The sequence below is a fragment of the Phragmites australis genome, chromosome 5 (assembly GCF_958298935.1).
Source record: "Phragmites australis chromosome 5, lpPhrAust1.1, whole genome shotgun sequence".
Lineage (NCBI taxonomy): Eukaryota > Viridiplantae > Streptophyta > Magnoliopsida > Poales > Poaceae > Phragmites > Phragmites australis.
The window spans coordinates 30,936,649-30,952,303 of record NC_084925.1 but is presented as its reverse complement, the minus strand read 5'-3'; the positions used below and the strand labels follow the sequence as shown (position 1 = coordinate 30,952,303).

The following is a 15,655-nucleotide window of genomic DNA, read 5'->3' as shown; positions in this document are numbered from 1 at the left end:
ATAGAATTATCTTAGATAGATGTGATGGTTTTGGATAAGATGGTAAAGTAGGTTGTTTAGTTGGATGTATAGGATGGTAGGATAATATATTTAGTTAGATATATTGGATGATACAAGAACGTATTTTAGTTGCTTAAAAATCATCTATTATATCTATATATAACTTAATTATTTTATAAAAATAATAATTTATATTTATTATTATCAACAAATTATGCTAATTAGTACTAATCATTATTAATTCCAGTTAATCATAACTTAAGTTATCAATAATCATCACTAAATACTCACAATAATAATTAGTTATGGTTAATAACATGTAATTGTAACTAATATTTAACTTAAAAATCTTAACAACCACTAATTATCACTAATTGTAAGTGATTAACATAGTTGATAGAATCCATACGTAGTCGTTTGGCTAATTTTATCCTAAACGAGATGATACATTCAACAAACCAAACACCTGGACGTGCTCAAATCCACACCAACTCGTACATGTATCGGTTTATTAAGCAACCAAACACCACCCTAATCGACCGGTGATTAGTTTTGGTGTGATAGCTTGCTGGCTGCCTGCCTTTCTCTGTCTGTCTGCCTACCTCGTAAAACTGGTAGGACTGCCTATCCTGCCTGCCTGCCCTGTGAACGCGTCTTTGTCGAATCCGGCGTCGTGCTACGGCGAGCGCACGATCGACGCCTGCTGCTCGCCTGCGTGCGCCATCGCTATCTTGTCCGGCGGTGAGGTACTCGACCATGGATCGAATCGGCTGCGGGTGGTTCTGGGGTTGTTTTGGTGTGAGTTGCAGAGATGGTGCATTCGAGCTTGTGAGCAGTTTCTGTTTAGGCCGCCAATGAGCTGAGCAGATGGCCCTAACTAAGGCTTATGTTTCGTGCAAAGAATAACTATATTTGTTTTCAGTTTACATGTGAACGTATTTTTGTACAGACTTCTGTAAGTATCTATCTATTTCATTATGATGTACATGTATACATTTTCTAAAGCGTAGAATACGAAAGCATAACACGATATCCCTTGTTTTTCTCGTTCTCGCATTTCAAATGGACTCTGATTGGGAATCACTTTGTGGTGGGTGGGAGAGTCGTGGGATGAGTGCGGCTCCGTCCAACAGAATCAATTCGTGGCACACCTATTTACACACCAATGTGATCAACAACTTAAATGTGTGCATGTGGTGATTGATACATGTGTCCCCAGACGTGTGATAGTAGAAGGCAGTGGCGAACCTAGCTCGAAAATATTGGTAGGGCAAAAACGCACAACAAACTTTAAAAAAAAAAAGCAAACCGCATACGCATACTTATATCGGAGCCACATTAAACATTTAAGTTAGACTATAAACGATAAATTAACAATATAGAAGAAGAATGAAAATGGTACCTCTCATATGAAGAATAAACCACGATCTTTGCAACATATAGTTCAACATATACCAAAATAAAGTATAAACCTGTCAATTTTAATAATAAATCAACTAGTTAGTGATAATTAGGTGACCACATATCGCAAAAAATGGTGAACAATGTGAGAAGACATACCGCTACTAAAACACTAAGCACGACTAGGTCTTCTAGTAGGCTTAGGCAAACTCATTTTTCGTTCTTTCATGACTTGGAAAGTCTTCTTAACTTTATCCAAGTCGAGTCCCTTAAAAATCTCCTTCTCAATGTAGCACAAACTCAAGGCATTGAGCCACTCATCAGACATTCTATTGCGCAAATCGGTCTTGATCATCTTCATAGCCGAGAAGGCTCTTTCAACCGATGCTGTTGCCACTGGAAGGAGCAATGCTAACTCAATGATGCGATAGACCAATGGAAAAGCAAAATGTTTTCCAGTTTGAACCAACTTCATGGCCAAACTTCCAAGATCATGACAAGTAATGAAATCATCAACTCTTCGCACATGTAGAATGAAGGTCTCAAGTTGATCCCTTATAAGCAAACGATCAGCAATTGAGAAATCTTGATCATAGATCTCCGTTAAACGAGCAATCTTATCAACATCAAATTTGGAGAATGAGTCTCTTAGATCAAGACAAGATATGCAAACTAGTAACTCCGATGATACCTCATTGAAACAATGATCCATCTCACTGATAATAGCATCAAGAGCAGCAAAGAAAGTATCAACACGGTAATGATGCTCTTGAGTTATTAAGTCCCCATCAAGTCTTGATCGACCCCATCTTGGTATCGGCTCATTCATATTTGGTAGTGGAATCCTTTTTGCAACACAAAATGATTTGACTTCTTCAAGTAACAGCTCCCAACCTTCATTTCTCAATGTGACCATACGTGTTTTCATATCAACAAGCAATGACATGGCCTGAACAATATTTTGATCCTTTCTTTGCAGCAAGAGAGATAACTCATTTGTAATGCGAAACACTTTCAACATCAACTTCATATTCAAAACAAAGAAAAAGCTCTCCATTTTGCGCACTAAACCAACTGCTCGACCAGGACTACGCTCATCCCCATGAATCATGGACAGCACCCTCACCACAGAATCCCACATTGACTTAATACGAACTAATGTTGTGAAATGAGAACCCCATCGTGTATCGCCAGGTCTAACTAAGTTCGTACTTTGATTCTTACCCTTTCCAGAAAAAATCTCACCACTCAACAACTTATCCAAAATGTTATCGCGGTGATGTGCAATTAACTTATCCTTCCTCCGGCAAGATGAACTGGCACTGGTCACAATCAAACTCACATAGTTGAAGAAATCGGCGAAAGACGAACAACATGTTAAAACAGAAACAATGACCAACTGCAACTGATGAGCAAAGCAATGAACATAGAAAGCATAAGGGTTCTCATCACGAATTTGCTTTTGCAGACCATTGAATTCACCTCTCATATTTGAAGCTCCATCATATCCTTGCCCTCGTAGTCTAGCAATAGTTAAACCGTATGTAGCAAGCATCTCAAGCAAAACTTTCTTTAATGCATTTGATGTTGTATCTGGCACATGTTTAAGGCCAAAAACCTTTCCACAACCATTCCTTTATTGTTCACAAACCTGCATGACACATGAGACAATTAGATGAGTAATACAACACTTCTTAATAATTAATATAATGCATAAATATGTAATAACTAACCTCACAATCACAGCCATTTGCTCTGCTACTGAGATATCACGAGATTCATCAATTAGAACGGAGAAAAGATTATCATCAATCTCTTCCTTTATCACTTTGCTAATCTCTATAGCATGAGCTTCAGTAAGGTCCTTTTGAATCTTGGATGAAGTTATTTGGGCATTTATTGGACACAACTCCTCAAATGCAATCCTTACCTCCTCATTTTTCTTTTTGTACCACTCAAGCATCTCTAAGAAATTCCCCCTATTTAAAGAAGAAGGAGATTCATTGTGTCCACGGAATGCATGAGCTTGTGAAATGAGAAAAATCGCAATAGCTAAAGAAGCTGTCACACGAATTTCATATTTCACTTCTGCATCTTTGCTATTAGACTCCAGCTTATGTCCAATACTTGCCCTTTGATTCCTAAAATCCTCGCAGACTGTCCTTGCTCTATTGTGGCAACTAGTTGGCCCACCAATATGTAGAGGTAATCCATGGTATGCATTCTTCCAATTCCTATACCCTAGTTTGGTGAAAGCATCATGACCAAAATTTTCATCTAAGGGTTCATGCCTAAAAAGAAAACAGTAGAAACAATATGCTGCATCCTTTGCCACACTGTATTCTAACCAATCATATTTCTTAAGCCATGTTTCTGAAAACACTCTATTATCATGCTTGTGAGGAAATTTATGACCAAAAGGTTGGGTTGGTCCCTTCACTAAATAAGCTCTTTGAACATTTGCTCTAATATTAGGAAAAAATCCCTCAATTGGTATACGAAGCCCTGGATCAGAAATAAGATGAACATCCGGGATAAAATTCCTAATACCTTCCACATCTTGTCCTGGCAGTTGTGCATTTTCAACAATGACTTGCGCTTCTACATCTCCCAATTCGACCGCAACCCCTTGCACTTCTCCTTCTTCAGACACAACATCATTCACACTTTCATGTGTGCTTGGGCCTAAGCCACTGCCAGTCAACGAATTGCTACTAAAGAAGCTTTTCAAATCTACAAAATCATTCGATTGACTAATCAATAATCTATATTTGCACAATTTCTAAAAGAATAAGACCACAATTAATTTACCTAAGCTTTTGTAGCGTTTGTTCCTCCCTAGTAGTCCTGGTGTAGGCGTGGTTGTGCGGCTCGCACCCGTGCTTGCTGTTGCTGACGTCGCAATCCCCGAAGACGGAGCTCCAAGTGCCAATCCATTTCCTCGCCCTCGCCCAGCACCGTAGCTCCCATCAAGGCTACTCAGCGCTTGTCCTCGGCCGCGCCCTGCTCCAGCGCGCCCTCGTCCGCTCCCACCACTGGCGTCCGCTAGAATGAGCCTGTGCCCGGCGCCGGAACCCGGCACACCACCTCCCTCCATGCTGGATTGCCGGCGTGCCAGCTACTCAGCTCGTCGGGCCGACTCGGGCGGTCGGCAGATCTGGGCAACAAGTCGTCGGGGGCTCGGGGCACAGGGCAGAGCAGGCGGGCGGAGCGGCCGGAGCAGCGGAGCAGCCGGAGCAGCGAAGCGCCGAAGCGGCCGAAGCAGCGGAGCAGCTGGAGCAGTGAAGCGGCCGGAGCAACGGAGCGGCCAGCAGGCAGGCTGCACCGCTGCAGGTGGGCGGCTAGCAGCCCAGCACAGCGCAGGTAGGCGGAGCGCCGGAGCGGCCAGCAAACAGGTCGTAGGCGGGCGACCAGCAGGCGTGCAGTGCGGAGCACCAGAGCGGCCAGGTTGCAGGCGGGCGGCCAGCAGGCGGGCAGCCTCATCGGCGACAGCGGCACTAGAGGCTTGGGCGTCAGATTTTGGGGATCGATTGATTTTTGGGGCAGACGACAGTACTGGCAGCCGGCACTAAGTCCATACACACACAACTAAAGTCCAAAACAATATTGCCATACTGGGCTACTGACTAACCGGCCCAACTACTTAGTTCTTGGCTTGGCAGGCCTAATGTGAATGGCTTGGCCCATACCCCTTGCTGGCTTGCCGCTTGCCCAATGCCCATTGTGCCTGCTTCTTCAACCTCAGGAAGTCACGAACAGACACCAGAGTAGCAGACGTGCGGGCGTGCGGCAGACGACGAACCTGGTCACCTGGGCGCCGGAGCTAGAGGAGAACTGGAGAGGGGGGGCTCCTCGGCCGTCGGCGCTCACCAGAGGTAGGTAGGGCGGCCGCCCAACCTTGCCCTACTGGAAGGTTCGCCACTGGTAGAAGGTGCATTCACGTGTGGTATTTGAGTTGCGAGAGTTTTTATTGTCATGACAAAATTTATAATTATTATTTTCTAAAGTATAGAAAATACGAAAGCATAACGTGATATCCCGTGTTTATCTGGTTCTCGTGTTCCAAAAGGGCTTTGATTAGGAATCATCTTGTGATGGATGGTAATAGGTTCAATTCATCACCCATCTATTTACACAAGTGCGATCAATGTTTTAATTATATGTCTATGATGACACCTGTCTCCAGGCGTGCGATAGTAGATTCATATGTGGCGTTTGAATGTGGTGTGTGACAGTCTCGTGTCTTCCTTTAAAGAAAAATTATTATTATTATTATTATTATTATAGATGAAGGCTCTAGTTTTTTTTTTCTGGGAGTTAGAAAAAAGGCAATAATGCCATCTTAATTGATTTTCTTTTGTACTGGTTTACCCTGTCCTGGAGAAATATTTTCTCTCAAGACATGACACATCCTTTGGAACAAGTCTGGGGCCTGGGTGATGATCTGGATCAGCCCGACCCATGGTAGTGATGAGCAAGAAGCTAAAGATCATTTGTGGCTAGCAAGGAAAAAAGCTGCACATGCTGATCTGTTCTTGTTTAGTGGTTGCTCACCCAGCACTTTAGCTGAGGTCCTATCATCCCATCATCATGCCTCCGCATGTCCCCCCACAAGACCTAACAAAGTGGATCTTTTCAGGTAAAAAGGAAAAGAAAAATACTAGTAATATCTGCAGTGTCTTCCATTTGATCTCGATTCCCTCGTGGATTCTTCATGTCGTGTTGTGTCTCCCCTTCTTTACTCCCAGAAGTGCAACCATTTTGCCAAGTGGATTGCAATCAGGGTTGCTTGAATTAAGAATGAAAGATGGTGCATGATGATGGCCTATTTGTACTACGAAGTATGAGGCACTGAAATCATCATAATCTTTGAGAAAGAAAGAGTTCTTTTTTTAGATGAGAAAGAGAGGAGGGCAAGCAATCAGAAATGAAGAGTAAGTAGCCTGTGAAATTTCTATTTATTGTAACCATTAAAATTACAACTACATGCACGATACACTCTGTCTCGAAACTGTAACCGAAAGAAGGAAAAGGGGAAAGGAGAAGGGACAAACAAATCACCCTTAGAAAAAGAGGATGTCACAAGAAAACACTAAATAATGACTAGTGGCTAATGGTGCCGCTTCTGCCGAGCGGCCACAGCTTGCTCAGCACCCGCTTCGGCTTCCCGGCCGGGATGGCGCAGAACGCCCTGAACCGCAGCGACGCGCTGCGCGCCAGCCCGGCCTTGCGCGCGAACTCGTCGGCGGCGTGGTCGTCGTCGTCGTCCTCCTCCTCCAGCTTCATCCGCAGCGTGGCGATCTTGGACGCCGCGCGCCGGAGCCCCTCCACGCTCCAGTCGTCGCCCGGGGACGCGCCCGACGCGAGCGCCCGGAGCCGCTGCTCGTCGACGCGGTCGGTTTCGTCGTCCTCCGACCCGGACTTGGACAGCAGCGCCCGAATGTTGCTCGGCAGGTCCGTGGCGACGGCGTGGCCGCCCGACAGCGCCACCGCGCGCGCGTGCTCGAAGAAGAGCACCTGCACGACCACGCGGAGTGGGAGCAGCTCGTTCTGCGCCGCGTGTGTGCACGCCTTCTCCGACAGCTTCCGGCAGTTGAGCACCCGGCACAGTCGCTTTCTCGCGCTCTTGCTCATCTCCGGATGCGCCTGTGCAAACAGATTAACCAAAATGCATAAACTAATCAGACAAGATTAATGTTTAAGCGCAGAAAAGTATCACGTAATCCGAAGCTAAGATTTTTAATGTTTAACCATCGAAATGGATGAAGTGATAAAAAAAACTCACCTGAAGGTACGTGTCGACGACTTTGTAGAGGCCATCGTGCTCAGGCCGGGCGCCCTCCGGCACTGCCTCGGCAATGGCGAGCAGCTTGTCCAGCGGCAGGTTGGGGTCCTTGGCCGCCACCACCAAGAACCCGTCCACCAGCCTGCCCACCCTTGCCAGCGCGCCTTGCGATACGGGAGCGGCCGACAACGACCGCCGAGTGCCGTCGAAGCTCACGCTCTCTGCCGAGCGTGACCGCCGGTGGCCGCCCGAGTGCGCCGGACTATCGTCGGGGCTCCCAGACAGAGCCAGTGGCGGCTGCGCCGGCGCGGCCGCAGCGTGCCGCAGCGCGAACTCATCGAGGATGGCCGCCACGGCGTCCACGTCGTACAGTGTCTCGCTGACACAGGACAGCGACGGGATCAGCAGGTCAGCGACGCTGGCCTCCTCGAGCTGCCATGCCACTCTCCTCACCAGTTCCGCCTTGGACGCGCTGAGGATGTTGGCCGCCTTGAGGAGCTTGAGCAGGAACCCGCATGACACGGCGTCCCTCTCCGCCGGGAGCAGGCTCACGATCTTCTCGAGCAGGAGGCGATGCCTCGTAGAGATCTGCTTCACGCTGGCGTCGGCGCCGTCAAACGGCTGGTCCGCGGTGAGCCCATCCTTGGCGACATTCGGCAGCCACCGCCGCGCGTACGCCTTGAGCGCGTCCCCGACAGTCTTCTCGTTGACGGCGCCAGTCGCCTTGACGGCCACCATGATCCGCCAGAACAGGTCGACGCCGAGCTCGGCGATGTCGTGCGCCCACCACGGCGACACCGACGTCGACCTGGCTGGAAAGGCGGTGTCGGGGTTGGTGATGAGGGCGGCCACGGCGTCCACACAGCGGGACGTGAGGCCGAGGTCCTCGCAGAGCGGGGCGTAGTGGCGCGTGGAGTGGAGCACTCCGAGCGCATCCTTCCAGCGGCGGAGGAGGCAGGAGGCGAGGAACGCGTCGAGCTTGGCCGCGAGGTTGCCGCGGTCGGCGGCCTCGGACATGCCGAGGTGCGCGGCCGCGCACCGGAGCGGGACGAGGTTGCGCGCGCTCACCGTAACTGTGATGCCGTAGCAGAACTTGGCGCAGGCCTCGAACGCCTCCCCGCCGCCTGGGAAGCCCGGGAGCTCGACGACGTCGCCGCCGCCGGAGTCGGCGCAGAGCGCTTGCAGAAGCATGCATTTCGAGAGCAGCGGAAACTGTGGCGTTCACGCACAGCACAACACAATGCCAAGAAACCAAGAAATTCAGACATGACATTCAAAATCAAGGAAATTCGGGAACAAAATTGCCACAAATGCTCATTCCATCAAGGAACTTTCCGGGAAGGAATTAACTATGTGATCATGGCGCAGAAAGATTCAGTTCTTGAATCATGCATATGAAAATTTAAAACTGAAACAAAGGAGAATCTTTGCCCCTCCCATTACCTTGTGGAGATGATACACGCAGTCATCCACCAAGATTTGCAGGTCAGTGGCCACCTCTGTGCAGACAGACCTGGAAACAGAACGGCACCACACAATCAGCCAACACGAACATCACGAACACACACAAAAAAACCCGGAGCGAAGCCTAACAATATCGCAATCGCAGCGCACACCTCACGGAGTCAGAGGTGAAGAAGGTGTCAGGCCGGGTGCCAAGTTTCATAAACTTCATCCTGGCCAAACAAGCCACTAGCCTCGCTACTAAAAAGGGAGTCTGAAACTTTCACTGGGAGCCGGGGGTTGGTTACAACCACTAGTGGCCTAACTTCGTGTAGAGCCCTTGGAAATGTTTCTTTCGTGGCTCTACTTATATCATGGCGAGGTGTGTGTGTGTGTGTGTGTGTGTGTGTGTGTGTGTGTGTGTGTGTGTGTGTGTGTGTGTGTGTGTGTGAGAGAGAGAGAGAGAGAGAGAGAGAGAGAGAGAGAGAGAGATCCAAACATGGGATGCTAGATACAAATTTTTTCAATAATTTAGTCTCAGATTTGATCAGGGTGAGAGCCTGAGAGGGAATATGCAGTGCCACTATGTATAATAAAAGTATAAACCATTGATGAACTAGTCCTTACTCCTTAGAACCTTGAGTGCTTGCAAGAAGGCTAGCTGCATCAGTCTCGAATTGGGATTGGGATTGGAGTTGGACATGTGAAACAGGGACCAGAGTGTCCATGCAAATGTCAAGATGGATGTGCTCAGAAATGAGTAAGATCTTGCAGGTTTCTGCTGGGGATCAGATGAGTAGGATGGGCTCCCAGTTGTAGGGCTTGGTTGACTCACCAATCAATGCATGTTCTTGTCATAGTAGAATGATTAACTGAATTTTACTCTTTTTATCTGTGTTTACTTAGGGTTGCTGAACCAAACCATGGAGGAAAATCTGCATGCAAAAGTAGGAATTTCCCTGCACCACCTTCTCTTGTAAGCATTTCTTTCCTTCTCAAATCAATGAAAGTGACAGGTCCCCAGATTGTTTTCAAAAAGAAAAACTAGGAATTTCTGCTCTAGATTAGGTTCATGGGGTTCTTTATGGAGATAACATATTAGTTTAGTCTAATCGATTTCATTAGCGTTTTCGGCGCCTTTCTCGTTAGACCGTCTCCAACCGAGTCGGTATCGGCTCGGCTTTGTTCCTGTTGCGGCTGGCGGGCGCCCGGACGCGACTCCAACGGACTCGGTATCGCGTGCGACAGGGATGCGGGGTGCGACGCGTTCGGCAAAACCAGATGGCGCTGGAGGCCGCATTCGGGCGAACGGATAGGATAGCCACCAGCTCCCGAGACGCTGCGGAAGGGGATCTGGCGAGGCGCCGCGGCGGTGAGGACGGCGGGGGCTGACTCGGGCAGAAGCGCGGAAGGTCGGGGCCCTCGGCGGAGGTCCCTGCGGAGGAGGAGAGGAAGGGAGCAGATCCGGCGGAGGCAGTTCCATCGTCCCCGCCGTCCGCCGGCTCGACTACAGCACCAAGGAAGACGTCGGCAGCAACGTAAGTCCTCTCGCGCTACTTCCGGTCCATGCGGTGGCTGCTGGTGGGGGGGGGACCGAGGTGGGTGCATCGGCGTTAGGGATTGGGTTGTCCACGGCGCTAGGGATTAGGGATTTGTTCACGCCTCGGTTCGGTTGTGGCTGTGGCAAGCGCGTAGACGCAAAGCATGTAGTTCGGTTCATGGTGGCCACAGGTAGTTCGTCCGCAAGCATAGGAGAAGTAATATTGAGCCATTTTACCGATGCGTTTGTTGAGGAGTTTATGAACTGGAACACTGCTTGGTTGATCTGGAAAGCACACAGTGAAGGCATTGGTGATGATAAGCAATGTAGTTGAATTAGGGGCCGAGCTTGAAGAATTGGTATTTGCTCCCTTTGCATTCATGTGCTAGACCTCAAGATTAGTAAAATTGTGGTAGACTTGCATTTGAGCTGCGGATCTGACATCATAGAGTCATGTGCTCTCCTGTCTTTGGTATGTGTATTAGTGTTGCTTTGATTGACCTATGTGCATTATGCACTGATCTTTCTTATCCCTAATATTGTGCAAACTGTCTTTGGTTTATATACACATAGCTAATGTGTGCAAACTGTTTCCCCAGCTGAAACCTAATGAGGGACTCCATGTGCTCTCATAATTGTTTCTGAGAAACCTGAGATGAAATAAAGGGCTCTCCTGGCCTAGCTGGTGTGGCTAGTGTTGCTTTGATTGAGCTATATGCACTGATCTTTCTTATGTACACACTGTATTTCTTATATATACACACTGTCTTTCTTTGAGGATACACACTGTCTTTGGTATATATACACATAGCTATTCCTACCTGTTGGCCACAGTAGTCATATCCAGTTGCAAATACCTGTTGACCTGTTTATTTTGTCCATATGATCTGTTTGTGTCAGGCATATTCTATAGCGCAATGAACCAGAATGCTTCATTCATTTTAGATAGTAAAATAATGGTCCATAGATAGTGTAATGTTCCAGAATTATTGGTTAATTTTGCCTGCTGCAGGACACAGAATGCCATGTGTTTGCCTCATCTTTATTTTTCTGCTTATTACTGCAAGTGTCAGCATAGTACTGCTATTGTACTGCAACTGTATGGAGAGGTACATTAGGTACATGTACAGAATTCATGCATGATTGGTAGGTAACAGATTCTCAGTTGAGCCATCGGTCTCATTGGTTGTAGATGGACGCCGCTTCGCTCACTGCCCTTGTCTCCAAAATGCAGGACCACGTCGAACAAATGGCGGTAGAACTGAAGAACGTCGTGAAAGACAACTTGAGTACGGAGGGCACCCCCGCCGATGTGGACCTGAACCGAGCTCTCCTTCAGGTCGAGAACATTGCCGGGGAACTGGAGATGCTCGTGTTCCAAGTGAAAGATGCGCTGCAGACTGGTGATGGCCGCAAGGAAGTGTCCGAGGCCACCACTTTGCTCGAGGATGGGTCCGGTTCACAGGATGTTCCAGTGGATTTGAGCGGCGATGAGCTGTTGTGTGGAGATTCAGCGGACTCTATGTCAATAGAATCCGATAGGTCGTGGCGTATGCAGTAAATTGCTCTATGTAGTCGGCTTTAATGCAGTGGTAATAAACGTAGTGTTGTGTTGTACTGATATAACGAAACCATATGTTGCTTACTGTCTTTGTGTATTGTCTTTGTCGAGTAAAGTGCATGGTTCATGTATTTCATAGCCTTTGTCCCATATTTCATGTGCTGTACTGATATAACGAAACCATATGTTGCTTACTGTCTTTGTGTATTGTCTTTGTCGAATAAAGTGCATGGTTCATGTATTTCATAGCCTTTGTCCCATATTTCAGGAGCAGTATGGAGTATGCCCCTTTTCTTCGGGGTGATGAGGATGACATTCCGTGGGACGATGTTGTGCCGCCCACTCAGGATGACTTCATCGGGACGCAGCTTCCTACGTCCGAAGAACAGAACTAGTTGCCAGCGGCATGTGGTCGTGGAAGCAGTTACACGATCCAGGAGGACCTTCTGCTAGTCAAGTCATGGCTTAACGTGAGTATGGATCCCGTGGTGGGGACGAACCAGAGTATGGGGGCTTTCTGGCAGAGGATCGAGACATTTTACCACGAGCACAAGGAGTTCCCTACCACTCGGAACAAGAAGTCTCTTCAGGGTAGGTGGACCTTCGTCAACGGCATGGTGCAGCGATTCTGCGGCCACTATGCTAAAGCCCTTCGTACTAGGAGGAGTGGGATGACGGAGGCCGACACGGTATGCATCATTAAATGCTAATGTGTAGTTTCAATTCAATATATGTACTGTGGCATTTAATATGATGTGGGCCAATTTCAGATTGCAGCTGCATGTCAGATGTTCCAGGCAGCGGAGAAAAGGGAGTTCACACTGATGCCATGCTGGGCCGAGTTACGCCACCATCCTAAATGGCAATCAGAGTCTTCTCGCAAGAAGCAGAGGACTGCGGCATCAACACAGGAGGGAGAGACCTCCCCCGGCTGCATCGATGGTGACGATGCGACGCCCACGCATACCAGCGGGAGCAGCCGGCAGAAGCGGCCAGGAGGTCGAAACAAGGCAAGGGACCTCGCTCGCGGTTCGGCTTCATCAACATCGGTCACAAAACCAGTGCTTGAGATGTTCGACAGGCAACTTGCGGTGAAAGAGAAACTTGAGAAGGAACGCGCCGATCGCTTTGCAGAGCTGTTGAGAATTGAGGAGCACAGGTTGCGCCTGGAGGAGGAGCGTGTCCAACTGGAAAAGGTCAAGGAGGAGAGGCAAAAAATCAGGGAGGAGAGGGAGATCATGAGCATGGACATTTCGCAAATGGACGAGGACCAGCAGGCATATTAAGAGAGCCTTCGCCGAAGCATCATCGCAGCTCGCCGAGCTGAATCTGCCCCCTGAGTTTTGGTGCCCATCTTTGCAAACAATGTTTCCTTCGCTTCATTTACTTTTGCGCTAACAGACTTTTCCTTTACTGCCTGGGACTTGTTAAGCAAACATGATTTTCAGTTTTGTCTATTCAGTACTATGGAGTACCTACAATTTGTATTAACTGCCTGGTTTAGCATATTTTAGTCCGAACTGGTACATTGTGGCCGATCGGCCGAGTGTAACCGATGGTTGCCGAGTGTAACCGATGTTTGTTCAGTACTATGGAGTTTGCTGATGATTTCCTTTGCGCTGTCAGAAGCTAGAGGATCGGCCAATATTGATCTGTTGAGCAACATGCATGAGTGCCTACCATGAGCTGCAGGACACAGAATTGGAGTGGCTGATGTGCAGGCTCAAAAGTGATATATGTGGCACTTGTTGATGTGCAGGCCCTCCAGCTTGGACGAAACAAGCTGCCGGTTTGTGTGCAAGCAAGCCTACACGCATAATTTCTTGTTCAATTGGGAAAAACTGTTCTGCAACAAGCTGAATTTGTTGTTTAGTTGGCACAAGGGAAACCCCAAATATTACATGATACTTAGTGTGCCTCAAAGTTCACATTACCCCAATGAAGCCATGGAAGCGACAGAATGGAACCATGGATTGGGACACGATATTACATTTTTTTGAACACGATGTAATGCGATACGATATTACATTTATTTGAACACGATGTAATGCGATACGATATTACAATTATTTGAACACGATGTAATGCGATACGATATTACATTTATTTAAGGTGGCATGAGGTCTATTGTCCTCCTGCGACCTGCCACAGGTGCTCCACAATGTCGTCACGGAGTTGATGATGCGTTGGTCGACTTCTAATTTGCCCGTACCTTTTCATAAATGCTTCAAGCGGGGGGGGGGGGGGGGGGTTGGTTCGTGAGACGGCACCGCGTCCTCGCCCGAACCCTCGTAGACGTAGTCGACAGCACCTTCCGTTCTCTCATCCTCGATTATCATGTTATGCATGATGATACACGCGGTCATTACGTCGCTGAGGATTTCTTGATCCCACAACCTCGCCGCGCCACGGACGATGGGAAACCTGGACTGCAACACTCCAAATGCCCGCTCAACATCCTTTCGTGCAGCCGCCTGCTGCACCACGAAGTGTTGATGCTTCGGGCCTACTGGAGATGGTATGGGTTTCACAAATGTCGCCCACTCTGGGTAGATCCCGTCTGCAAGATAGTACCCCATTGTATAATGGTGGCCACTAATAGAGTATTGTACCTTCGGTGCTACTCCCCCAGCAAGGTTGTCAAGGAGATGAGACCGGTGCAGCACATTGATGTCGTTCAATGAACCTGGCATCCCGAAGAAGGCATGCCAAATCCATAGGTCCTGCGATGCCACAGCCTCTAGAATGATAGTCGGTGCATTGACATGGCCCCTGAACGAACCGGACCACGCCGTGGGACAGTTCTTCCACCTCCAGTGCATGCAATCGATGCTTCCAAGCATCCCGGGGAACCCTCGACGCTGGTTCATATCCAGCAATCAAGCAGTGTCCTCCTCGGTTGGCGCCCGGAGGTCCTCGTCACCGAACACCTCGACAATGGCCCGCACGAAACGCCGCATGCTCTCGATGATGGTGCTCTCCCCTAGCCGGAGGCACTCGTCGAGAGAATCTGCAGGAGCATCGTAAGCTAACATACGGAAAGCGGCAGTTACTTTTTGCAAGGGTGACAGCCCAAGCTCTCCGGCAGCGTTCCTCCTTTGCTTGAACCACGGGTCATGTTCCTCCACCTCCCTCACAATCTTGCAGTACAAATCGCGATTCATCCGGAACCTGCACGGCGATGGATCAGAACTAGTTCATAAATCGTCCGTTCGTACACCATACAATAGTGTTACCTGCGCCGAAAGATGTAGTCGGGGTACACTGCGGACTCAGCAAAGTAGTCGTTGTACAATCGATTGTGTCCCTCCTGACGATTCCTACGGATGCGCCGGTGCCCGGGGACGGAGCCTCCCCACGGCCCTCTGCGCGAAGCTTCGACGTCGGCATGCCATGCGGCAAGCGTCGCTAGGACCAACTCATCTTCCTCATCGGACTCCTCGGTGGAGAAGCATAACTCTCTCATGTACTGCTTCCATGCAGCACGAGGCTCCATTTCGTGGCTTGCAAATGAGAGCCCCTCTTGCATCTATATATAGTGCCCGGCCGAACCTTCCAAGAGAAGCCACTTGTCCTCCTTCCCTTGCAAGCCACTTTATCGGAGCCTTCGCCCGCAAGCTTCCGTCATCCTTGCTTCACACGATTCCTTCTACTGGAAGACACCAATACTTATGTTGCAACAAACCAGTGCAACGGGATGCTCAATATATGTCATCACGATGCTCAGTACATACCAAAATAGGAAAGAGAAGATAGATGATGAAATAAAGGAGATTCTGTTGGAGATGAAGGGAACGAGGGATGCTGCAATAGTGATAGGGGATGCTGTAATAGTATTTTAGAGGATGAAGTTTTAAGGATTCTGTTGGAGATGACCTTAGCGGCTAAGGTTAGGCGGGCTATTTTTGAGTACTTGCATTGTTAA

The 15,655-nt window shown here is 48.5% G+C and overlaps 3 protein-coding genes and 1 pseudogene across 3 annotated transcripts; 1 reads left to right on the top strand and 3 right to left on the bottom strand.

Moving 5' to 3' along the window:
* Positions 1-1,573: 1,573 nt before the first annotated feature.
* On the bottom strand, positions 1,574-4,884 carry LOC133917968 (uncharacterized; annotated as a pseudogene).
* Positions 4,885-6,342: 1,458 nt separating this feature from the next.
* LOC133919208 (BTB/POZ domain-containing protein At1g67900-like) lies at positions 6,343-8,956 on the bottom strand. Its single transcript, XM_062363529.1, has 4 exons — positions 8,803-8,956; positions 8,630-8,699; positions 7,187-8,398; positions 6,343-7,047 (listed from the first exon to the last, which is right to left on the bottom strand). The coding sequence occupies exons 1-4, from the start codon at positions 8,859-8,861 to the stop codon at positions 6,505-6,507; spliced, it is 1,884 nt and encodes a 627-aa protein (XP_062219513.1). The 5' UTR covers positions 8,862-8,956; the 3' UTR covers positions 6,343-6,504.
* A 3,049-nt stretch (positions 8,957-12,005) lies between these two features.
* LOC133917580 (uncharacterized) lies at positions 12,006-13,045 on the top strand. Its single transcript, XM_062361461.1, has 2 exons — positions 12,006-12,419; positions 12,501-13,045. The coding sequence occupies exons 1-2, from the start codon at positions 12,207-12,209 to the stop codon at positions 13,014-13,016; spliced, it is 729 nt and encodes a 242-aa protein (XP_062217445.1). The 5' UTR covers positions 12,006-12,206; the 3' UTR covers positions 13,017-13,045.
* Positions 13,046-14,609: 1,564 nt separating this feature from the next.
* On the bottom strand, positions 14,610-15,357 carry LOC133917967 (uncharacterized). Its single transcript, XM_062361768.1, has 2 exons — positions 14,967-15,357; positions 14,610-14,901 (listed from the first exon to the last, which is right to left on the bottom strand). Exons 1-2 carry the CDS (start codon positions 15,257-15,259, stop codon positions 14,610-14,612), a joined length of 585 nt encoding a protein of 194 aa, XP_062217752.1. The 5' UTR covers positions 15,260-15,357.
* Positions 15,358-15,655: the final 298 nt, after the last annotated feature.